Source organism: Capricornis sumatraensis, chromosome 5 (assembly GCF_032405125.1).
Source record: "Capricornis sumatraensis isolate serow.1 chromosome 5, serow.2, whole genome shotgun sequence".
NCBI lineage: Eukaryota > Metazoa > Chordata > Mammalia > Artiodactyla > Bovidae > Capricornis > Capricornis sumatraensis.
This window is the reverse complement of record NC_091073.1, coordinates 33,845,990-33,872,178: the sequence shown is the minus strand read 5'-3', so window position 1 is coordinate 33,872,178 and position 26,189 is coordinate 33,845,990. Positions and strand designations below refer to the sequence as shown.

General features: G+C 35.7%; 1 protein-coding gene across 1 annotated transcript in view; it reads right to left on the bottom strand.

Moving 5' to 3' along the window:
- The window catches only part of ITGB8 (integrin subunit beta 8), an 88,827-nt gene that overhangs the window by 12,170 nt on the left and 50,468 nt on the right, over positions 1–26,189 (bottom strand). Inside the window, exons 4-8 of the mRNA XM_068973267.1 lie at positions 23,141–23,387; positions 21,638–21,803; positions 20,894–21,052; positions 6,640–6,735; positions 2,596–2,685 (exon numbers count right to left, since the gene is read on the bottom strand). Coding sequence (XP_068829368.1) covers positions 2,596–2,685; positions 6,640–6,735; positions 20,894–21,052; positions 21,638–21,803; positions 23,141–23,387 — 758 coding nt within the window. The remainder of the gene's footprint in view (positions 1–2,595; positions 2,686–6,639; positions 6,736–20,893; positions 21,053–21,637; positions 21,804–23,140; positions 23,388–26,189) is intronic.

The window sequence follows — 26,189 nt, the reverse complement described above, 5'->3', positions numbered from 1 at the left end:
GGACTGTAGCCCAGCAGGCTCCTCTGTCCATGGGGATTCTCCAGGCAAGAATACTGGTGTGGGCTGCCATTTCCTTCTCCAGAGGATCTTCCCAGCCCAGGGATTAAACCTGTATCTCTTGTGTTACAGGTGGAGTCTTTACCACTGAGCCACTAATGGTGTTGATATGGTGATGATTTGACAAATCAGAAGGAAATACCAGAATGCCATCAGTGTTCTTTTTGCCGTTTGAAATTCTGTTTCCCCTAAAACAAGCTAGTTATATCAGTGTTTTTTCAAGCATGATATGAAGACAAATACCTAAAATTTTACCTATTTTTGAGATTAAGAAATTGTTTCAGACAGTCTTTTTTTAAAATGAATTTATTTATTTTAGTTGGAGGCTAATTAATTTACAATATTGTGGTTGTTTTTGCCATACTTTGGCATGAATCGGCCACGGGTATACATGTGTCCACCATCCCGAAACCCCTCCCCCCTCCCTCCCCAAGTTTCAGACAGTCTTAAGCTTGCCTTCTAATATCTAACAGGTGCAGAGAGAATTTACTTTTTATGAAGTATAATTCCTGTTATTCAATATAATTTATTTTTTATTTCAGTTAAATTAAGATTAAGTAATTATATACTTTATTATAGTTTTAATATAGTTTTAATTTATATAGTTTTTATTTAGGTTTAATTTTTATATAGTTTTAATTTTGATGGCAATGTAAAGGATAAAAATAAAATGCAATCACATTCACCATGTACTAAATTTGTATGTAATTTTACAAAAGTCTTAAAAATGAAATGCAAAGAATTACAAAGTAGAATAAAATATTAGTTTTTTTCTTCAATGAATTATGAATGAATGGTTTCTTGTGGACTGTGAAGACGAAATGAATTTTCAGAAAAAATTTTAAAGTACAGACATATAAAATTATAACAGAATCCCAGCTTAAGGATATTGGTTAGTCAGAGTTTTGGTTGATTTTGTTAGTATTTTCAAAATTGTTTAAGGTTAATCAGAACTACAATTAGATAATGCATCACATACCTAACCTAACAAATAAGGACATAAAAATAAAGCTATTGTTTCCTTTCCCACGGGTGTAATTTGATATGTAGGAAATTTTATCAACTTCTATTTTTTCTAAGGGGTAATTTGTGGGTTCATATTATGAAAAATAGGGTGACTTCTAATACTGTAAGATCCTTTCTTATTTTGATTATCCTTGGGAACAAATTACTGTTGGAAATGAGTTATACACAGGCTTGATTTTCCTTGATAAGATGTCCCTCTAGTCCTATTAGTGCTCTCTTTTTGGTAACAGTGAGAAAGAAATTGTAATTAAAGATGCTTTTCCTATTTCATCCAACATAGTCTTGAGACATAGAATACTTCCTTGGCAAAACGAAACAAAAAACCTTGCAAGATTTGTTTTCCTTTTAAGGAAAGAAAGTTTAAACAAGTCCCTTCACTTTCTATCCTGTATCCCCTTCTATCTTTTTCTTTTGTACCTGAGTTGAAAACAAATGTTCCATGAAGAAAATGAGAAGCCTGAGATTTCTAACAATACTTGGGCTACTGTTAATACCATTCAACTCTACTGTGTCAGGAAGTCAATAAGAGCATTTGAAGAAGTGAGAGTTTGTCAATGGCACATAAATTCAAGATAGAACCAAGCATATCTTTGAACACTATGTAAAAAAAAGAAAAAAAGAAAACAGACGGTATAATACAGAAGGAAGCACCTGAAAGCTAGAATTTAGGAAAACCTAGGTTCTGGTTCTGCTTCTTTTGCTTGTTAGCTGTTTGACCTTTGGTTAATTTGCTTAGCTTCTTTGAAATTCTATACATACACAAAGGGAGTACTAATACCTGCCTTATAGGTCAGTTGAATGGATTGAATGAGTTCATGTATGGAAAATAACTAGTTTGTAGTGGTATTACAATGACAGTTATTGTTTTTACAGTGTCCTAAAAGAGATTATTCTATCCAGGAATGACCTAGGTTGAGAGAGCAGATATTTCTTTAACTTTGTATTTAGCACCTACTCTTCACTACCTGGGAACAGCGTACAACTGTCATCTCAATAAAATAGTATATCTCTTAAAGTAATTAAGAGAATTACTTAAGGTAATTCTTTGAATCAAACAACTGAACAACCTAGTGATGATCTAGGGGACCCCAACAAAATTCTCCTAGCAGTCTCCATATCTTAGTACATTTTTTTCTGGAAAGTTGCTGTTTAAATAACACAGTGGATTCATTATCTTTATGGCACTGGAAATTATGATATTTCTTGGTAATAAAGTATATTCTATGGCTGTGACTTGGTGACTCTCTGAACATTTAATAAGGAAGGAAATTTAGTAGTCTCTAGCTCAACCTGAATTTAGTAAACTGCGTCAAAGGACATAGTGAAACACAGAAAGCTGAAATGACTTTACCAAGGTTCTGTAACTAGTTAGTGATACATCAGGTTCCTAATTCCTAATCTGATGTTTTTCCATCACTCCTCTCAAGATGATAGAGCATTAGTTTGTACCTTGCTATAGAAATTTGGGGTTAAAAGTTTATTTGAAAAAAAATGTGTACAATGTATACATACCTGATAGGCTTCTACAACCAGATTATTGAGGTTTGCAGCTTTTGATTCTATTTCACCAGCAATAGTGCCAGGCAAGAGGGGTAGAAGGTCCTAGAAAGCATACCAATAGCATTCAGTAAATTACAACTATGTACAGTGGCATCTTACTATGTACAGATGGCATCACCGACTCGATGGATGTGAGTTTGAGTGAACTCTGGGAGTTGGTGATGGACAGGGAGGCCTGGCATGCTGCGATTCATGGGGTCACAAAGAGTCGGACACGACTGAGTGACTTAACTGAATTGAACTGAACAGTGGCTTAGCAATCAAGAAATATTTTAAAATCTTATAGGTATCAATGGAAGATGAGCCATTACGTGAATAAAAAAGTTAAAACACAAGAAAAAATATAAGCAACTAACTAAAGCAGCTCAAACATATATACCTAAAATGATATGTATTTGTATGTGGATGCGTGTGTGTGAGTACCCAAGTTACATGCTGACTTAAACTTTAAAGTATAGACCACAGAACCTAGTCCCAAGAGATTTTAAAATGAAAATGGTTCTGAGGGCAAATGAATTTGATAAATTCTGCATATGGTTTCTTCCACATAGAGACTCAAAATGTATACCCCTGCAGTTCAGAAATAATTTAGCATTATTACTATAACTGCCTCATTCTCTAACATTTACTTAATTAAAAAACTGTTTTCTCATGTAACATAAATATTTTGCAGAACTGCTTTTCCTTGGAGCAGTCTTTAGGACATGTTTGTCCAGACAGGAGAAAAAAAAATCAAAGTCACAAATGGAAGTTTCATCGAACAGGTGTTCTGATGGTCCATAAAAAATGGACTCTAGGTATTCCTAGTGAGAAAATGAGAATTAGTAAAGGCTTAAAGGTTTACCGAAGTTGTAGATTAACTAAGGATAGAGAAGTAACTAGTTTTACTAGAGTGAATGGTGCATATTTATATGGAATCAGATTATGAAAAGTCTTGAAATGCATTTATATATTCATTTTATCATTCACAAGTATCACTGAGTTCTTGCTGTATGCCAGCTACTACTTGAACAAGAAGCTATTACAGATAATTTAGTACCTCAGGTAAAAGGGAAATATATTTGTCAGACATTTAAAAAATTCATTTATATAACTTTCTTTAAGTAACATCATATGCCACTTTGGAAACGCTAAATTATTAGGCCACATAGTTTCTACCCTTAAGGATCTCATAGGAATGTAAATGACAGTTTCAAAACATGATGTTCCCATGGAGCAATAGTCATATATGCTTACTCCTTGGAAGAAAAGTTATGACCAACCTAGACAGCATATTCAAAAGCAGAGCCATTACTTTGCAGACTAAGGTCCGTCTAGTCAAGGCTATGGTTTTTCCAGTAGTCATGTATGGATGTGAGAGTTGGACTGTGAAGAAGGCTGAGCGCTGAAGAATTGATGCGTTTGAACTGTGGTGTTGGAGAAGACTCTTGAGAGTCCCTTGGACTGCAAGGAGATCCAACCAGTCCATTCTGAAGGAGATCAGCCCTGGGATTTCTTTGGAGGGAATGATGCTAAAGCTGAAACTCCAGTACTTTGGCCACCTCATGCGAAGAGTTGATTCATTGGTAAAGACTCTGATGCTGGGAGGGATTAGGGGCAGGAGGAGAAGGGGAGGACAGAGGATGAGCTGGCTGGATGGCATCACTGACTCAATGGACATGAGTCTGAGTGAACTCCGGAAGTTGGTGATGGACAGGGAGGCCTGGCATACTGCAATTCATGGGGTCGCAAAGAGTCGGACATGACTGAGCGACTGAACTGAACTGAACTGAATGCAAGGGATACTGAGCAGGCATTTGAGGGATGGGGAAATCTGTCAGGGACTGTTTCCTGGAGGAGGTGATTCATGAGTTGTGTCTTCAAGGATGAGTAAGAGTTAATCAACTAATAATGGAGAATCGCTTCCAGGAATGGGAGATAAATAGCAAGAACAGAGTTACAAAGGAAAGAAAGCCTGGTGAGTGTGTTCCCAGGAGAATTAGAAGCATGACTGGAGGGACAAGTTTAAGGCAGACAGCTTTGGGAGATGAGGTCAGCGAGGCAAGCAGGGATCCACTAGCCTCATGTGCCATAATAATCAGAGGAAACCACTGGAGCACTTTACTCAAAGTGTGATTCAAATACCTCATCCTGCAGCCAGGTGAAAGGTGGGTTTGGGAGATGGGTTAGGAAGCTGTTACAACTCAGACAAAGGTGATTAATAAAAATGTCTGTGAGCAACCAAATTGGGTGACTGCATGGCATACACAGGACTCAGCAGAGCTTGTTACGCTTTTAGAACCTGTTGATTTTTACTCTGCATGCAATTCAATTAATAATAAACCTGGTTTTATGGTTTAACAGTCAGTGGAAATTTTCTTAAAGGAGTAGGAAGAAACTACTAGAGCCAATATCACCATCAAGAAGTAATAAATAGCAGAGAAAAAGGAGCAAAACAATAAAAAGCTGCTCAGTGAGTTGAAATTCAATTTGAAATTTGAGCTTAGAGGTTAAGAACACAGGACTTAGGCTGTTAGGAAAGTATATAACCTCCCTAAATGCATTTGTTTCCTTCATCTTTAAAGTGGGCATATTAGTAATATTATCCTTCTTGTTATGAGTTTAAAGAGTATCAAATGAATTAATGTTAATAAACTCAGTGCTTGACAACAGTAAGTACTCAAAAAGTGGAAGCTGTTACTATTGTTAATAAAGTGATTTGGGCATTTAATTTGAGTCCGAGCTCTTACTTCTGTGGATATAACAGCTGTTTCCTTAAAATGAATTCCATTGTATGTAAACTTCGGAAAAGAGGGAATTACATCTTCACTGTAGGGAAGAAATGATACAATTGCTAAGGGATTAAATGATATAATTAAAGTAGCACTTTCAGATGATAAATGTAGTAGTCAGATATTAGGGAAACTGGTGACAGGAACACCAGCTTTGAGGCGGATGCAAATGAATTCAAGTAGCTGTTGAAACCAAAAGAAAAAATAGTTTCTCTGAAATACTAAAAAAAAAAAAGGAGTAAAGGACATTGTGGGTACAAGGTAAAAGCAAAGACAACAAGGGAGATGAAGATCCAGTGAACAGACATGTATAAAGAAAATTAGGGTATCACAACATTGTAGAAATGAAGAAAAGAGAGTATCCGGAAAAAAGAATCTAAAAGACTGTGCAAAGAAAGCTATAGCAGGATCACAGAAGTTCTATATCGAGGGTGACAGGAGGAATCCCGTGGGGTGCTGCCAGAGTGACGCAGGTGTCAAATGTCTGTTCTGCTTGTAGGACTCGCCTTGCTGAAAAGATTCTGGACAAAACCAAAAGTATTCTTATGTAGGAAGGCTCTGACTGAGTCAGCCACTTCCATGGCTCCTCTTATTCCTTTATTAGATGACCTAGAGAAAATCTAGGTATGTTGGTGCTAGATTTGTTGAAAAATACTGATGCTCCCCAATCTAATCTATTATAAAGATATGCCCAAGGACTAGAATAAGCAGAAATGTGGACATGGTATAGTTGGGGTGTGAACTATGTTTCACCTGATAAAAGTCTTCTCCAATATTGCCACAGTCAGTACCAAGTCTGTCTACAACGCGGGAGACCCAGGTTCGATCCCTGGGTCAGCAAGATCCTCTGGAGAAGGCAATGGCACCCCACTCCAGTACTCTTGCCTGGAAAATCCCATGGACGGAGGAGCCCGGTAGGCTACAGTCCATGGGGTCGCAGAGTCGGACACGACTGAGCGACTTCACTTCACTTCACTTCAGTACCAAGTACTATCAGTGCTCCCACTTGATTCTAATTTTAGGTTTGCAAACGTAGAATTTGCATTTATTTATACTTAAATGTTAACTTAGGACACTGTGTAGTATACATTAGTTAATTTAGTATTAAAAATAGATGGTACAAAGTATAAAAACCCCAGAATCCTTACCTGGGGTTCTGAGAAGTATTCTAATTTTAACTATAGATACAAACATTTTAATTTTTACATTTTGGGAGTTAACATACCTTATACCAATGAAACTGTTTTCCTTGAACTGCAAAGATGACATTAATATTATTGTCTATTAACTTTTCTGAAAGTTGGCCTAGTGAGGGATGTTCCTGTAATGAGAAATGAGAAAATGAGACAAAGAAGGGAGTGAAATTTAGTGCATCAGTTCCATGCACTTCCAAACATCTGTTATAAGTAGAACTGTATGATTAACATAAAAATGTATTGGGTTGGGAAGGATTATTGTTTTACTAGAGGCATTTAAATTACTAAAAAAATATAAGGTTAACATCAAAGTATTAAGGATATTTTAAAGACAAAAGTGCCATAAAAATATCAGAAGCTCAGAAAAATGAAGAGGGTTGCATTCAACATAGTACAAAGTCTTTAGCACCTTTTAGGCTAACACTGGACTCCAAGTGACATAATTAAAAGATTATGTAATATTCAGAAACAGAGACATATTAGTGACAATCACATTCTGAGGTGAAATTCAGTAACAAGTGTTGAAATGCAAATATATTAATGTATATATGCATATATATTTGATGGGCTTTCCAGGTTGCGCTAGTGGTAAAGAACCTGCCTGCCAATGCAGGAGACACAAGAGACCCAGGTTCAGTCTCTGGGTTGAAAAGATCCCCTGGAGGAGGGCCCAGCAACCCACTCCAGTATTCTTGCCTGGAGAATTCCAGGGACAGAGGAGCCTGGCAGGCTACAGTCCATAAGGTTGCAAAGAGTCGGACCCAACTGAAGCATCTTAGCATGCATGCATGCATGCAATATATATTTGCTATGTAACATGGTGTAGTACAAAGTCTATTTAAAAGAAGAAAATTCTGTATTCAAATCCTGGGTTGTCAGTTTATGATAAAAATGTATCTAGCTGTACTGGGAATATTTTCTAATGGCAACAACTGCTTTTCAAATATTTTTGCTTTGACAAAAAATAATCAGAGTTTGCCAAGCATTCCCTCTTCTTAATTTTTAAAACCATTCATATTTTATGGAAAAATTAATCCACATGTTTTTGACCAGCTTATACTTAACACACATAAAACCAATATTTAAAAAACCGTCCAAAATGTAAGAAGTTTTTGGAGCCTTCTTAATCTCTTTCTTCTTCTCAAAAACAGGAAGTAACACTGACTGAAAATATACAAAATTTAAATCCAGAAAATTATTTTTTCTCAGAAGATCATTAAGAAGGTCAGTGTATTTTTAAGCTTAAAAGAACACATTTTTTAACCCTAGAAAGAACTGTTTTAAAAGTAAATTCTAAGTACCTTGAGGCCAATTTGTTAAAGTTACAAATGCTTAACAGATGTTTAAATAAACCATTGTTAACAGGAGAGTTGTGGATTAATGGCCATTGTTGAACCCTTTCCCCTTTCCCCCATGAAGCACAGTTATCTTTTAAGTATTAAGTATTTTACCTTTTATGTCTTGTATTTCACTAGCAGGAATACTCCCTCTCAGCCAGCTGTCCTGGTTTGGTGACGTCGCTACTCTTCAGCCTTAACTCCCCTTCTATCTAACTTATTACATATTGTTTCTCTAAACGTTGAAAATAATTAATAGAGATAACAAAAATTTCATGGCCAAAAGGGAGAAGAGAAAGCAATGTGCCAAAGCAACACCTAAGTAGTTAAGGGCAAAAGGATTCCTTTCACATTTTTCTTCTTCACCAACACCTTCACTGTGATTTGTGAGAAATAACTTAAAATGTCAGAAGGAAAGAGGAGGTAAGAAAGATTAAATGGAAACAGTTTTGGTTAAAGAAATAACTGTGTAGAGATGTATGAATTTTAATAATGTACTTATGTAGTGATAAAAAATAAGCATTTAAGATTCTCCATAAGAGATTCATTATAAAAAGTTATACGATAATATAGAATTTGAAGTATTGCATATCATACTACGATATGGAAAAATGTCTTGGTTAAGTGAAAGCACTCAATTATCTGGATTATTTTTCCATTATTTTTTATAAATCAATTTTTAGATGACAGAGCATGAAAACAATCTGATAGCACAGATTTATTTAAAGATGAAGACTTATGTGTTGTCAGTCTCCATCTCTCCCATTGGCCTATTTTTCTATCTCTATGGCTGCACAGTAATAATCTCATAGGCCTGTGTTTCTCATCAGTGGCACTATTTATATTTTGTGTTGTGGTGTGGGACTGTCCTGTGGGTTGTAAGATACTCAGCGATGTCCCTAGCCTCTACCTATTAGATGCCAATATGTCCCTCCTCCCCTAATTATAACAACCAAAATATCTCTGGACATTGCAATATCTTCATGGAGGCAGGATACAAAATTGTTCCGGCTGAGAGCCATACCAGGAGCAGGGGCCCTGGAAACAGACCACTTGGGGCTTCAACTCTTGGTTCTGCAATTATTAGCTCCATGACACTGGGAATCTGTCTTTACCTCTCTGTGATATAGATTTTATATATGTAAAATAGGTATAAATATTAGTATCTAGTATCTACTTCTCAGAGTTACGGTGGGGATTAAATGGGTTAACACATGTTTAATTTACCATTTTCTAATTATTAAGCCCAAACTAATGATTAGTAGGGGCTCATGAGTTTGGGTAGACTCTGGGAGTTGGTGATGGACAGGGAGGCCTGGCGTGCTGTGGTTCATGAGGTCGCAAAGAGTCAGACATGACTGAGCGACTGAGCTGAACTAAGCTGAGGGGCTCATGTCCTGATGTCACATTGCTTGTCATTTACCTAGACACTGCTGTGTTGGGCTGTGTGACCACAGACACGTTCCTGATTCTTTTAGTGTTTCCATCTTCTCACTTATAAAATGGAGGTAATAGCAATATCTATACTTCACTGGGATATTGGATGGTGCTCCCTAAGTGTAAAGGAGCAAATACCATAGCTGCTTAATAAAAGACAGCTTTCAGTAAAAGACATTTGGAGACCATTACTAAAGGCTAGATGCTGGGCTGTTGGATATGCTTTGACTTGCCTCATGTATTTACCATTTTCACCTGGCTCCTGAAGTGTTTGAATTTGTGGCTCCTGTCAACATGGTGTCTGTTGCATTCTTGATATCCTTAGTTAGTGAATGAGGGGCATGGACTAATCATTTTTTGTAAGCTGTTTAATGAGAATGGTAATAAAAAATTTTCTGCTTAAACATGATTTAACCAAACATAATTTATTTAGAACATTCTATTTCATAAATATTTTCATCAGTTTTTGTTTTTGTTGAGTTACTTTGGAAAATCTTTTTTTTTCTCTCATTTTTAGGGGCATTAGAAGCAGTGTGAGTCTACTCTGAGCCTAGCCCAGGTGATTCTATGTGCAACTTTGCTTTCACTTCTTAGGAAAAACAAAAAACAAACACCTAAATACTGTTCGCAGAAATAATTTCCTGGCTAGTTTTCTGCAAGCATGAGAAGCATTCAAATTAGGTCTACTCTAAAGTTATTATTGAAGTCCTTATTGTTCACATGGCATTTACAGTTCTAAACAGATCGTAGAGTAGCAAGCTAAAATTTGGCATTTCATTAATTTTAAAATCTGTAATATATATATCTATACACATACACATGTACATATTATTTTAATTGAAGTGTAGTTGCTTTACAATATTATATTAGTTTCAGGTGTATAACATAGTGATTCACTGTTTCTATAGATTATAAGCAATTAGCTATAATAGCCTAGCCTACAAAATATTAGCTATATTCCCTGTGTTGTATGTTACATCTTTGTATCTTATTTTATACCTAATAATCTTACCTCTTAATCCTTTTATCTTATCTTGCCCCTCCCTCATCCCTCTCCCTGTTAGTAATTACCAGTTTGTATCTGTGAGTCTGTTTCTGATTTGTTATAGTCATTCATTTGTACTTTTTTCAGATTCAACATATATGTGAATATGTTCAGTATTTGTCTTTCTCTATCTGACTCATTTTACTCAACAAAACACCCTCTAGATCCATCCATGTTATTGCAGATGGCAATAGTTCATTCAAGAGTTGAGTAACACTCCATTGCTATATATATATATATATATATATACCACAAACTTCATTTATCTCTTGATGGACAGCTGGCTTTCCCATCTTGACTTTTGTACACAGTGCTCCTATGAACATTGAGGTACATAGGTCTTTTTGATTTTCATTTTCTTCAGATATATATGCCTAGGAGTGGAATTGTTGGATCATATCTTAGTCCTATTTTTAATTTTTTGAGTAATCTCAGTACTGTTTCCATAGTGGCTGTACCAGTTTAAATTCCCACCAACAATGCACTATGATTCCCTTTTCTTTACATTACTCTTCTATATTTGTTATTTGTGGTCTTTTTGATGATAGCCATTCTGACAGGTATGAGATGATATCTCACTGTGATTTTAATTTGCACTTCCCTAATGATTAGTGATGTTGAACATCTTTTCAGATGTTGGCCATCTGTATTTCTTCTTTGGAAGAATGCCTATTGAGGTCTTTTGCCCATTTTTAAAATACATGTGTTTGTTTTTCGATATTGAGTTGTATTAACTGTTAATATATTTTGGATATTCACCCCTTATTAGACATATCATTTGCAAACATCTCACATTTAATAGGATGCATTTTCATTTTGTTGATGGTTTCTTTTGCTGTGTAAAAGCTTTTCAGTTTGATTAGGTTCCATTTGTTTATATTGCTTTTGTTTCCCTTGCCTGAGGAGACAGGTCTGAAAAATAGTACTAAAATCTTTGTCAAAGACCATACTGCCTATGTTTCCTCCTAAGAGTTTTGTGGTTTCTGGTCTTACATTTAGGTCTTTAATTCATTTGAGTTTATTTTTGAATATGATGTGAAAAAAAGAATGTTCTAGTTTTATTCTTTTGAATGTAGCTGTCAGTTTTCCCAGCACCATTTGTTGAAGAGTCTGTCTTTTCTGCACTGTATATTCTTGCCTCATTTGTCATAGATTAATTGACAGTATGTGCATGGGTTTATTTTTGGACTGTCTATGTATCTGATCTATATGTCTGTTTTTGTGTCAGTACGTACTGTTTTGATTGCTATAGCTTTGTAGCATAGTGTGAAGTCAGAGAGAATGATACTTCCAGCTTTGTTTTTTTCTCTCAATATTTCTTTGGCAAGTTGGGGTCTTCTGTGATTGTATATAAATTTTAGAATAATTTGTTTTAGTTATGTGAAAAATGCCATTGGTAATGAGAATTTGCATTACATCTTTGGGTAGATGGCTTTGGGTAGTATGGCCATTTTAACAATACTAATTCTTCCAGCTCAAGAGCATGGTTGATATCTTTCCATTTCTTTTTATCATTTTCAGTTTGCTTCATCATGTTTTATAGTTTTCGGAGCATAGGTCTTTCACCTTCTTGATTACGTTTATTCCTAGGTATTTTTATTCCTTTTGATGCAAATTTAAATGAAGTTGTTTTCTTGCTTTCTATCCCTGAGAAAATATATACTAATATATTGTTAGTGTATAGAAAAATAACAGATTTTGTATATTAATCTTGTATCCTGAAATTTTACTGAATTAATTCATTAGTTTTAATAGTTTTTTGATGGAGACTTTATGGTTTTCTATATATAGTATCATGTTATCTGCATATAGTGATATAATCATTTATGTTGAACAGAGATATTGACCTTTTTTTTTTTTTTGGTATTGTTTTTGTCTGATTTTGGTTTCAGGGTAAAAGTGGCCCCATAGAATCAGTTTGGAAGTGTTTGAAAGTGAAAAAAATGAAACTGAAAGTTGCTCAGGAAGTCATATTTTCTTTTCAGTTCTTGGAAATAGTTTAAGAAAGACAGATATTAACTCTTCTTTGTATGTTTGGTGGCATTCTCCTGAAGCTCTTTGGTCCTGGACTTTTGTTTGGGAGGTTTTGATTATTGATTCAGTATCAATACTAGTTAGTGATCTGTTCAAATTATCTATTTCTTCCTAATTCAGTCTTGGAATATTGTATGTTTGTAGGAAATTACCTTATTCTTCCAGTTTGTCCAATTTGTTGGTATTAATAGTTCTTTATATTCTCTTATGATCATTTGTATTTCTGTGATTACAGCAGAACTTCTCTTTCATGTCTTATTTTGTGTATTTGGGTACTCTTTTTTTCTTAATTATCTTGGTCAACAGCTTATTAATTTTATCTTTTAAAAAAACAGCTTTTGGTTTTGTTGATCTTTTCTATTGTAGTTTAAGAAATTAAATAAACTTCAGTTTATTTATTTCTGCTTTAATCTTTATTAAACCCTTCCTTTTGCTGCCTTGGGACTTTGTGTTTGTTTTCCTTTAGATGGTAAGTTAGGCTGTTTCTTTAAATTTTTCCTAATTTCTTGATATAGGCCTGTACTATAAACCTCCCTCTTAGAACTGCTTTTGGTATATCCCATAGATTTTAGAGTATTGTGTTTCCATTTTTATTTGTCTCAATTTATTTTCTGATTTCCTCATCAATTTCTTCTTTGACCACTGATTTCTTACTAGCATATTGTTTAGTCTCCATGTCTTTGTTCTTTTCCCACTTTTCTGTCTATAGGTGATTTCTAGGTTCATGCCATTGTGGTCAGAAAAGATGCTTGATATAATTTCTATCTTAAATTTGTCAAGACAATTGGCATGTGGTCTCTGGAGAATGTTTCATGTATACGTGAGAAGATTGTGCATTCTGCTATTTTTGGATGGAATGTCCTGTATTTATCTATTAAGTGCAACTGGTATAATGGTTCATTTAAGGCCACTGTTCTCTTATTGATTTTCTGTCTGGATGATCTCCTCAGTGATGTCATTGGGATGTTAAAGTGTCCTACTATTATTGTATTACCGTCCGTTTCTTTCTTTATTTCTCTGTGTGTGTGTATTCCTATACTGGGCATATATATGTTAATAAGTGTAATCTCCTCTTGTATGGATCCCTTTATCATTATATAATATTTAATGCCCTTATTTGTCTTATGTTACAGACTTTCTTTTAAAGTCTACTTTGTCTGATGCAGGTCTGCTGCCTCAGCTTTCCTCTGTTTCCATTTGTATAGAGTATCTTTTTTCAACCCCTTACTTCCAGTCTGTGTATCTGTAGCTCTCAAGTGAGTGTCTTATAGCAGCATATAGATGGTTTTTTATTTTTAATCCATTGAGCCACCTTATGCCCTTTGATTGGAGCATTTCACCCACTGATATTAAAAATGATTATTGGTAGGATGGGAGCTGACTGTGGCTCAGATCATGAACTCCTTATTACCAAATTCAGACTTAAATTGAAGAAAGTAGGGAAAATCGCTAGACCATTCAGGTATGACCTAAATCAAATCCCTTCTGATTATACAGTGGAAGTGAGACATAGATTTAAGGGCCTAGATCTGATAGATAGAGGGCCTGATGAACTATGGATGGAGGTTCGTGACATCGTACAGGAGACAGGGATCAAGAACATCCCCATGGAAAAGAAATGCAAAAAAGCAAAATGGCTGTCTGGGGAGGCCTTACAAATAGCTGTGAAAAGACGAGAAGCAAAAAGCAAAGGAGAAAAGGAAAGATATAAGCATCTGAATGCAGAGTTCCAAAGAATAGCAAGAAGAGATGAGAAAGCCTTCTTCAGCGATCAATGCAAAGAAATAGAGGAAAACAACACAATGGGAAAGACTAGAGACCTCTTCAAGAAAATGAGAGATACCAAGGGAACATTTCATGCAAAGATGGGCTCGATCAAGGACAGAAATGGTATGGACCTAACAGAAGCAGAAGATATTAAGAAGAGGTGGCAAGAATACACAGAAGAACTGTACAAAAAAGATCTTTATGACCTGGATAATCACGATGGTGTGATCAGTCATCTAGAGCCAGACATCCTGGAATGTGAAGTCAAGTGGGCCTTAGAAAGCATCACTATGAACGAAGCTAGTGGAGGTGATGGCATTCCAGTGGAGCTATTTCAATCCTGAAAGATGATGCTGTGAAAGTGCTGCACTCGATATGCCAGCAAATTTGGAAAACTCAGCAGTGGCCACAGGACTGGAAAAGGTCAGTTTTCATTCCAATGTCAAAGAAAGGCAATGCCAAAGAATGCTCAAACTACTGCACAATTGCACTCATCTCACATGCTAGTAAAGTAATGCTCAAAATTCTCCAAGCCAGGCTTCAACAATATGTGAACCATGAACTTCCAGATGTTCAAGCTGGTTTTAGAAAAGGCAGAGGAACCAGAGATCAAATTGCCAACATCTGCTGGATCATGGAAAAAGCAAGAGAGTTCCAGAAAAACATCTATTTCTGCTTTATCGACTATGCCAAAGCCTTTGACTGTGTGGATCACAATAAACTGTGGAAAATTCTGAGAGAGATGGGAATACCAGAGCACCTGACCTGCCTCTTGAGAAATCTGTATGCAGGTCAGGAAGTAACAGTTAGAACTGGACATGGAACAACAGACTGGTTTCAAATAGGAAAAGGAGTACATCAAGGCTGTATATTGTCACCCTGCTTATTTAACTTATATGCAGAGTACATCATGAGAAACACTGGACTGGAAGAAACACAAGCTGGAATCAAGATTGCCGGGAGAAATATCAATCACCTCAGATATGCAGATGACACCACCCTTATGGCAGAAAGTGAAGAGGAACTAAAGAGCCTCTCAATGAAAGTGAAAGAGGAGAGTGAAAAAGTTGGCTTAAAGCTCAACATTCAGAAAACGAAGATCATGGCATCCAGTCCCATCACTTCATGGGAAATAGATGGGGAAACACTGGAAACAGTGTCAAGACTTTATTTTTTGGTTACAAAATCAGTGCAGATGGTGACTGCAGCCATGAAATTAAAAGACGCTTACCCCTTGGAAGAAAAGTTATGACCAACCTAGACAGCATATTCAAAAGCAGAGCCATTACTTTGCAGACTAAGGTCCGTCTAGTCAAGGCTATGGTTTTCCAGTGCTCATGTGTGGATGTGAGAGTTGGACTGTGAAGGCTGAGCACCGAAGAATTGATGCTTTTGAAGTGTGGTGTTGGAGAAGACTCTTGAGAGTCCCTTGGACTGCAAGGAGATCCAACCAGTCCATTCTGAAGGAGATCAGCCCTGGGATTTCTTTGGAAGAAATGATGCTAAAGCTGAAACTCCAGTACTTTGGCCACCTCATGCGAAGCGTTGACTCATTGGAAAAGACTCCGATGCTGGGAGGGATTGGGGGCAGGAGGAGAAGGGGATGACCCAGGATGAGCTGGCTGGATGGCATCACTGACTCGATGGACGTAAGTCTGAGTGAACTCTGGGAGTTGGTGATGGACAGGGAGGCCTGGCGAGCTGCAATTCATGGGGTCACAAAGAGTTGGACAGGACTGAGCAATTGAAGTGAAGTGAACTGAACTATGTGCTTATTGCCATTTTGTTACTTTTTTCTGGTTGTTTCTCTGTTTTGTCTTATTTCAGTCTGTTCCTTTGTAGTTTGATGATTTGCTTTAGATAGTATGCTTGTGTTCATCTCTTTTTAGTTTGGTGGTAGACTTTAGTTCATATCTTTTCATTTTAGCTTTTGTATACCTATTATAGGTTTTTGATTTGTGGTTACCATGGAGTTCATGTATGCTGATGTATAACTATGTCTGCTTGTCTTAAGCTGATAGTCATTTAAGTTTAAACATATTGTAGAGAGCTAATTTTTTTACTATCCCCTTTCCACCTTTTCTGTTTTTGATATCATGTTTTACATTTTCATGCCTGTCCCTTAACTATTTATTATAGTTTTAGTTGATTCTATAATTTTGTCTTGTAACCTTTTTACTAGCTTATTTATGTAGTTGAACTACCATGTTACCATATATCTGCCTTTACCAGTGGTGTTTCCCCCTTCCTATAATTTATTTCTTAGTTACAGCCTTTTCTTTTTCATTTAACATTTAAGTTTGGATAATATTGATTAACTGTCTTAGTTTTTGCTTGTCTGAGGTGCTCTTTATATATCTTTGAATTCTGAATGATAACTTGCTGTACAGAGTATCTATCCTAGGTTGTAGGGTTTTTTCCCTTTCAGCACTTTTAAGTGTGTCATGTCCCTCCCTTGCAAAACTTTCTGTAAAATCAGCTGATAGCCTTATGGGTGTTCCCTGTATGTCACTCTGTTTTTCTCTTGCTGAAAGTTTTCTCCTACCTTAAACTAAAAGTCATAACAATATTAAAAAAAAATTGCATATAAACTTAAAACTTTCTAGGTGCTTTTTGCCTGGGTGAAATTCCCTTTACTTTGCTGATGGTGCATGTTCATAAAACCCAGAGGTGCTAACACTCTAATCTTATCTGTTTAATTTTGAAAGTTTTTTATACAGTGTTAAGCAGAGAAAAAGTATGAATCAGGAAATAGGGTGAAAGTTTTGATTATATGCTTTAGTTTAGCTATGTTAAAATTAACTTTATTATTCTTATGACATATTAGTAATTTCTATGAGACTATATAAATTAAAGGACTTCTGGGGAGTTAAATGAGAGGAGGAGTGAAGAATCACTGACCTTAAAATGGTGAGGCACAAAAAGAAAAAAAGGTTCAGAGAAAGAAACACCAAATCTAAGCTACTAAATGCAATTAGCAGTGTGGTAGGATCTTGCCTATTTGCATCTCTCCATGAGGACTGAGAGTCACAGCAATATTTAAAAATCTCATTAATAATGGTTCATTGTGTGACCTGTTTGCCTCTTCCAAATACTTGCTCCCTGGGCCCGTTTCATTGTTATTGGAGACTCTGGCGTTACTCGTGGTTGAGGGTGGGGGTGACTGGTTGTGAAGAGGGCTCTGAATGAGGTTGGGAATCACCCTGGAGGAGCTGGGTAGGGAAACAGGATGAAATTCTAAAGCCTCAGTATCAACAACTTGTCTTCTACACCATTAATAAATGGCAACCCACTCCAGTGTTCTTGCCTGGAGAATCCCAGGGACCGGGGAGCCTCGTGGGCTGCCGTCTGGGGTCGCACAGAGTCGGATATGACTGAGGTGACTTAGCAGCAGCAGCAGCTACCATTTTAGAATTAATTTTTAAATTTTAAACTGTTATAAATTATAACTGGTAAATTATAAAACTATATTACTACTCAAGTTTTTCATTCTGGCACTTGGAGAAAAAGCAGTGGAAAATGTAATTTAGTTAATACTATAACATTATTTGCCAATGGTCATATATAAAATATAACAATGTTTAAATATAAATTATTTAAAAATTTATCTCATCATGTAATATATATAAGAAAAATTATATACTTTATTTTATTTATTCTATAAGTAAGATTGCAACTAGAAAGTAGAGCAAAATTTACACCAAGAACTTCACCACTCTATTTCTTCTAGGTATCCCTTGAGACAGTATGGCAAAGTAGTTAAGAATACATATTTATTAAAAGATTGAACTGGATTGAACCCTGATTCTGCTACTGATTAACTTTTTAGCTGTGTGTCCTCAGTCAAGTTTCTTAATTTCTTATACCCTCAGTTTTTCTATTTATAAAAGAAAGATAATTATGACTACCTTACTGAGTTGTTATAAAGATAAATTTCATATAGTATGCACTGTACTGTGTGCAGTATACTGATACTGTATGTAGCAACAGTGATTTCAGTTAATAAAACCTCAAAACATGGTAGATGTTACTATTCTGAAATTCACATTGATCCTCATGAAATAGCTATGTGAATAAGCAGTAGAACTCTGGACGATGTAAATTAAACATATGAAATGTCTTTTATCAATTATTACCTTTTCTAAATGAAAGAACCAGAGTCTTGGACCAAGAGGCCCAGATACTTTTCAACATTACTGGTATTGGCTGCTGGAGATAAAACTAAGAGGCAAAATATTTTATTGCTTGTCTAAACTTTATCCTTTCAAATTCCTCTGTAATGGCTGAACAGGAGAGAATAGAAGTCGTTTTAATATGAGCGGATAAATATGCTTAGAGTTAGGCTCAGGGTAGCTTTGGATAGAGGAGGTTTCAGAGCAGTAGTACATCTTGTGTGTATAAATGCACTATCAAGGGATCAATCAAAATGCTTGAATTTCTTTTGTTTTAGGGCAGTGTCCCTGGAGATGAAGGGAATAAGACTTGTTAAGAAAGGACTCCTTAAAACACACGCCTGGGATAAATGAGGTAAAATACTCTTCTAAGGTAGTAGCAATATTGGTTTATTCAGTACCTATCAGTGACATGTGGAAGGTATCAGTGATATGTTCATTCTTTTAAATAGGTAAAAGTGTTCAATAAGACAAATACCTTTCATGATAGTTTGTCCAAATTCCTGATATATGAGTCCAAACACTGTGTAAAATTCCACCAGAATTATACTTTGTTTCTGTAAGGTTATATGGCATGGAATGTGTCTAAAAGTATGAGAACATTTCTTTGCCTTAAGGAATCCTTCCTAGATGAGCAGCAGCACTATCTAAAGTACAATGTGGAGAGCTGACTTCAGTGACTTGGCAAAACTTTAAAAGGATAATTGCAATGCAGTTTGAGAATAATGTAATTATTATTTTTCCTTAAAAAAAGCTTCTATTTTTCTCACAATAGAATGGTTCCTCTTGTCTTCTCTCAACTCCCAGTAAATGAACTAGAACTCTATCTCAGATTAAAAGAGATTGAACAGAAGGAAAGATAAGAAATGACTAAAATGGATGAATCCAATGAAGTGAAATGTGACTGAGTAAGAGAGAATCAACAATGAGAAAGACACTAAGGGAATAACTCCAAATCCTAGATATTAAAATTCAAATTCTAGCTACTTTAAAAAAATCTTTAAATGTTAAGGTTGCTTTCAAGAATCTAAAGCAACCAAGGGTTGATCTTGTTTTATGTGGTAATGCAGTTGTTCCTTTAGACTTTCAAAAAGTCTGGTAGGGCATTTCAGATTAACTAACTAAAACTATTTAAATTTCACTTGTAGGAACCACACACATTTCAGCATAATTTATATGCTTCTGATATTACACTTCCCAAACTGTGCATGAGGTGTCTTCAAGCCCTGTGGTACACTCACCAGGGTGCTGCAAAATATCTCAAATATTTAAGGGAAGCATAGCAATACTTGACATCTGTCAGGTATCCATGAACTACCATCTGGAAGTGGTTCACAGCTTTATGATTACATTTGGCTCTGTTCTTTTACATGATGTCATATTTAGCAAAACTAAGCAGCATGAAAATCAGTATGTAGCAGAAAATGAGGGTGGCTATGTCCTGTTTGATTCCAAGGCTTGGGAAGCTCCCATTATAACATATTTACTAAGAATGACACAAATTATATATATATACATATATATGATTCATCTGTATTATTGTTTTAACTGGCTACTAGGCTTTTAGAACATAAATAGTTATGTTATTTGGCCCTAACTACTGAATACATGGAACTGTCAGGCGGTCTGTTTGTTTTGCCCTTGTATACCAGGGTAAAGATTACTGAGACCTAGGTGCCACAATATAAGAAAGTTTGGAAACTTTTGTTCTAACATTTGCATGCATGTATAAACAGGGATCACATCACAAATAAATGATGCTTTATGCAATTGATTTTCTACATGTAGAATAGCTAATGCTGGGAAATATGGGTCTAGGAGATTGTATTTAAATATATGATTCAGAGGTGAAACTAACCCTCAGGAAGCTCCTTTCTCCAGGGGATCTTCACAACCCAGGGATCAAACCCAGGTCTCCAGCATTGCAGGTAGATTATTTACCATCTGAGTCACCCAGGGAAGCCCAAATACCGATAAACTTCAGAAGGAAGGAGTGAAGTATAAAATATTAAAAGCCAACCTTGTTTTACTCCTTTTTTCCCCTAGTCTCTACTTACATTTTGTTTTTCTCTGAGGATTCCTCAGGTCAAATACACTTTTCTTCATCTCAAATATGTTTTTCAATACTAACCCTGTAGAACTAGCTATAAGTAGTCGGGCAAACATATATGTATATGCTCTTTTCCTTTGAAGGTTCTTCAGTTGCATAAAAAAGTAAGCTTTTTTATCACTTTTATTTTCATAAATTATACATTGCTTTGTAGGACATTAGGGAGTCAGCTACTAGATGTTATCCATGTATTTCAGCCTTACATTTTATTGATCAAAATTTATAGATTGCATTGTTCTGTAACTTGTCTCTCATGACTTGTCCTGACTCTGCATCATGACCCTTTAGGTAATTTCTTGGTACAGGGACAGCTGAATTTGCCAATTTAAACTTATACTAACCCAAAGAGTCATAATTACTAATAGGCTATTGTTACATTACCATGCTCGTTGATCTGACGTAGACATTGTTTTTCAGATGGCAGTTTCCGTCATTTGGCACCACTATGCCTGCCAATTTGCTATCGAGAGCAAGATGAGATGTCTGATCTGTCATCACCAGCAGCAATCTTTTAGCTTCTTTTCGCCATCCAATATGACTCTTAAGATAAACATGTAATTAGATCTTGTACAATAACATAGATTTTACTGTGGTCTGTATCTGAAGTAAACATTAAATATAAGTTAACAAACATTAAGTCAGGCTAGAATTATGTGCATAAATTCAACGCTGTTTCACAAATACCATTAACTTTTATTTGTATATCCTCTTCCACAGCCATTAAACCACACTAGTTCCTGGCAAGAGACTTCTGGTGTTCCCACAGAGGAAGCACAGGCCAGGTTTACAAAGCTCAGACTGCCTAATGTGATGTGAGTAGGACAACAAGCTATTCCTGGCTCTTCCTTGCAGAGCAGTGAGTGGAAAGAGCAGCCCTTTTGGAAATGATTTTCCAAGAACATAAGGTTTTCTTTCCCTTGTATCTTTCCCTGTTTATAAACTTCTCCTAATTTAGTCCCTCTGTCCTGAACACATACCAAAATGAGTATCATTGGTGACAAGTAAGTGATAGGAGAAGAATGTATTCTTTTCTGTAATGTTCCACTCCATAAACCAAAGAGAAATCATAAATTCTTGGGGAATTTTATATCTGAGGCAAACACTCAATAATATGAAACTTCTTACCTCACAGACAGCTGCCTGAAGCATAGCATCAAAACCTCCTTCAGGTGTGTCTATATTTCCAGAGATCTTCTGTCTGTGAACTGCTTTTTCAAACTCAGTGATGTTCTCTGTCAAAGACAGCACATGGATATACCCATGGGGAGGCATACAGTCTAAGTTGTAGTCACTGTATGGGTAAAGAAGAAATGCAAATTGTTTTGCTATGTGTCCTTCAAAGATCCAAAATATTACTCATGTAAAAGTGTGTGGTTGATGTGAGAAGGGAATACATTATTTTTTTGCCAATAAAACTTTATTAGAGAAAAATCTGTATTTTATAAAATCAGAGAAAAGCTCAATATTGCTGAATATTTCTTTGCAGGTAGGAATATAATAGCTTGGCTTCAAAACATAAAGAAGATTAAGCATGTTCCTTTAATATAGGACACCGAAGGGCTTTTATTATGCTAGTATACACTATTAGTTTTTAAAAGGAGATGAGAATTTTCAGTGATTTCCTATCACATTTGTTCATGGAACAACTGAAAAACACTTTTGGGGAAATATTTTTAGGAATTTAGTTAAAATACTGTGCTTTTGTTAGATATTTTAAAATATTTTGCTAATTTTAAAGTGATTCTTGTAGAATCATTGATGAATGGTCAAAATTCATTAAAATTGTTTTGAGAATTCCATGATGTCCTCAAAGGTAAGGATTATTTCTCAAGTGCATCTGTGCTTGGGGAGAAGGTGTATGAAGCTTCATATAGAGATGCATCAGTCTTTTTCCACTACAACAGACAGCAGTGCTGTTTTGGTAAATTAGACTATATGCTGTAAAGTGATTTGGGCAATGTATGAAAGTCGGAAAGAAGATGATAAAATTAAATGTTTTGTTAAGGGAGAACTGGACACATTTATATTTGCTTTCCAAAAATTCAACAGGCTAAATGTTGTGTGAGAAATTTGTATTTTAAAGGTCGGTTTTCCTTTCACAGTAGGGCACACACTATTTATAATCAGCCTTCCAAAATGATAAGAAAAAGAACTCTTTCTAGCAAACAAATCCTCATTTTTTGACCTACCTACCCTCCATGTACTAGCTGAGTTTTCTTTGAAATAACATTATAAGCAAAGTAATTATAAACACAGTCACAATACAGTAATGGAAATGTAGGTGCAATACTGGCAGAATAAGTGCTTTAAAATTGATAAGCCTTGCTTCAGCAAATTTGGAACAATAAAAAAGAGAAATACAGAATATTCAAAGGGGTATTTATATATAGGGTAGCCTGATTATTGAATGTTTGTAATAAAAACTAAGTGAAAAATATAAAAAATAAAAGCCCCTTTTAATCTTAGAAGTTTCAGATAGGAATGTCCTTCCTCTATCAATATTTTTATTTCTCATTTAATTAAAACAAAAATAGATAATTTAGTAAGTCCTTGATATAAAACCAAAATGAGATTTTACAAGGTTTAAACTTGTTTAGCATTAGGAAGTCCATGTCTAGTATTAGATACCTGCATTGATTATGAATTCTTTCTGGATGGATACTAATGTATGGTGAAACTGTTTTATCAACGTATGAGCCAAATCCAAGGCGAAAGTCACGGGAGAAAAATGCCATTTTTCTAGATAAATCATTTCCAACTGAATTTAATTTTTCAATATTATTGTGCATTGATGCTGAGACATCAACCAGATAATAAAGATCCACAGGATATTTCTTCAGAGGATGAATTTTCAGCATAAAATTAGCTTCAGCTCCTAGTTCAAAGAAAGACAAACATAGTGTAGTATTCATTTTTAACATCTCAGGTTAAGCTATCAATAAATCAGTCACATTTTAGATATAGAACATTGATCACTAATTTGTGCATAATGAAGAAAATTGGGAATATTCTGGAATAATTTTAAGGCAGTCAGAAGAACATACCAATGTTTTAGTCTCCAACTTCTGCAAAGCATTTCTCATAATTCTATGGGGCAAAGATAACAGCAAACAGACCAACTCAATATAAATGTAATAGGGAATATATTTATCACCATATGAACCTGCATTTCTAGTGTCTAGTAAAGCACAGCCCAGACATCAAACAACATTCTGTTATGAGAGACTTGAAGACTCTGTGTGTTTGCAGGTGACTTTCAGGTTTGAAGACATCCAGAAAGGCATTCTAAGAAAATTTACCCCTTATTGGATGCAGGTGTAAATTAATTCTTCTGGGTTAAGGCATATTTATATATGAGATGCAGAAACTATGGTACTAAGAAGTACATTAAGCTATTCAGAATACTTACTACCTCATCATGAGTTGTTTGATAAGATTCTTCCCAACCATTAGTTGTAAGAAAAAATGAGACAGTGGTCTAAAGAATGATATGCAGCAGCCACACTGAGAACCTAAGCTATGTAGGGGACCGCATTTGTACAATGCATAATAAGTGCTTAAGAAACATATATGTTGAAGAGGGATCACAGAGGCAAAGGAGCTGGATGAGAAGAGAAACTCACCATAAAAGGAGAATTGTTGGAGCCTCCAAAGGACAACTGTCTTTGCAATACAGTTTTATTTAGCTCTCTGTCCATTATCATGTGATACAAAGATCTGGTACCTTTCAGAATGAGTACTTCTGTATTTAACTTTTTAAAGTACGTGGTAAAAAGTTATCAATTTAAATACAGACAATTTGAATTTTACTTTTTTAAACAATAAAGCAAATTCTTTGTAAGTCATTAATTATTTGTATATGGGGAGTATTTTGAATGGAAAAAAATGAATAAATACCAACTTGAGTACATAATTAGTAGCCTGATCTACTTATGAAAAGGAATCCTATAATTTATCAAATCATTTTCAGTCTTAATATGCTTAAACATATAGCATATTTTAAGCATAATAATAGCATAATATAGCATAAGAATAGCAACATTATAAACTTATTTAATAGTTCAGATGTTTTTCAGCCAGATTATGGAATGTATTCAAAATAGTAAGCTTTTTGGTTTTATTAATATTAATTATGTAAGAAAGTGGCTATTTACTTATTCCTAAATTTGCCTTTACATGCAGGAAAATTCTTTATTATAACATCTCTGTTTCATCTGCCTGAGTTTGGGAGGAGAAATTGGGTTTGCATAGCCCAGCCCAGTCAACTTTCTCACTCCCTTTTTTTAGGAGCTGGGCTGCCTACAGAGAGCATATATTCAGTTCTGCTTTCTAAGTATATGGTGAAAAAGCCTACCCATGGAAGTGACCTGAAGTTTGGGTAGAGAAGTTTAATTCAGGAGAATGATAGAATCAGGTAGACAGAGCTGAATTGATGAAAAATAGAAATGGAGTATGTTGGAAAGTGTAGTTCATGTGGAGGAGCTTGTGTTTTAATATGTGGGTCAGCATTTAATTTTTTTTTTTTTTAATTTGTGTAGTTGTTTTTTAACTGTTGACTTAGGCAAATGGCTGGAGGCATTAGGCACTGGCAACATGGTATTTTCACCTTGATGGATCATTGTAGTTTATGTTGGCTCTGCCTAAAGATGAATGGTTGCCTATTTTGACAGAGTCACTGAAAAATACATCAGATATTCAGTGTATTGTGTGAGTTGTTATACTGTTGGTTGGTTATCTCAGCCACAGGCAGAGTCTGTACAGAATCAACAAAAGCACAGTCCTTGGAGGCCTGAGCTATTGGGAGAGCTCCAGCCATTCAGGGGCCTTGGCTTCCCTGGTGGCCTCAGACGGTAAAAGCACCTGTTTGCAATTCAGGAGACCCAGGTTTGATCCCTGGGTCAGGATCCCCTGGAGAAGGAAATGGCAACCCACTCCAGTACTCTTGGAGCCTGGAAAATTCCATGGAGGGAAGAACCTCATAGACTACAGTCTATGGGGTCCCAAAGAGTCGGACACGACTGAGCGACTTCACTTTCACTTTTCAGCACATATCAACTGCTCACAGCTGAGCAAGCAAATCCCAGGCTCACTAGCCTCAGCAAAGAAGACGGCTTTTAGGAACCCTTGCCAAGAGACCAGGGTTAGAGGGTACAGTCTGCTGTGGCTTGATTTTGGATTACATAGATGCTGACATTAGCGCATGTACCTGGGTCAGTGGAAGACCGCAGCATGGACTGACACCTCAGTAAGACAAATTTTCACCATAGGAGAAAGGAAAATCTTTTCTGTACACAGGCCTTTTACTCATTGCTGGAGAGAATGTAATCACTACTTTAAAACTGCAAGGCACTTGAGTTTCCTGAAAGGTTTCAGCTTTAAGCAGTGAGCTTAAGGTAGGCAGCCCTAAATAGGCTGACCCCAGACCACTCTGCTTGTTAAGGAAGAAGCTGAAGGGGCCAAGTTTAGATTACCACATTTTGCTGATGAGCAAATGACACTCCATGACACTCCCTTGTTATGCTCTCCAGTTGGCTTTGAATTGGATAATTGGATATGAAACAGAAACCTTCTCTTCATATAGGCAGTAAATATAAATACCTTTTCATGGGAATATGGATACTATGTCCCTTGATAAAATCCTCATTCAGTTCATAGTGGGGTTCCACCAACACTGGGC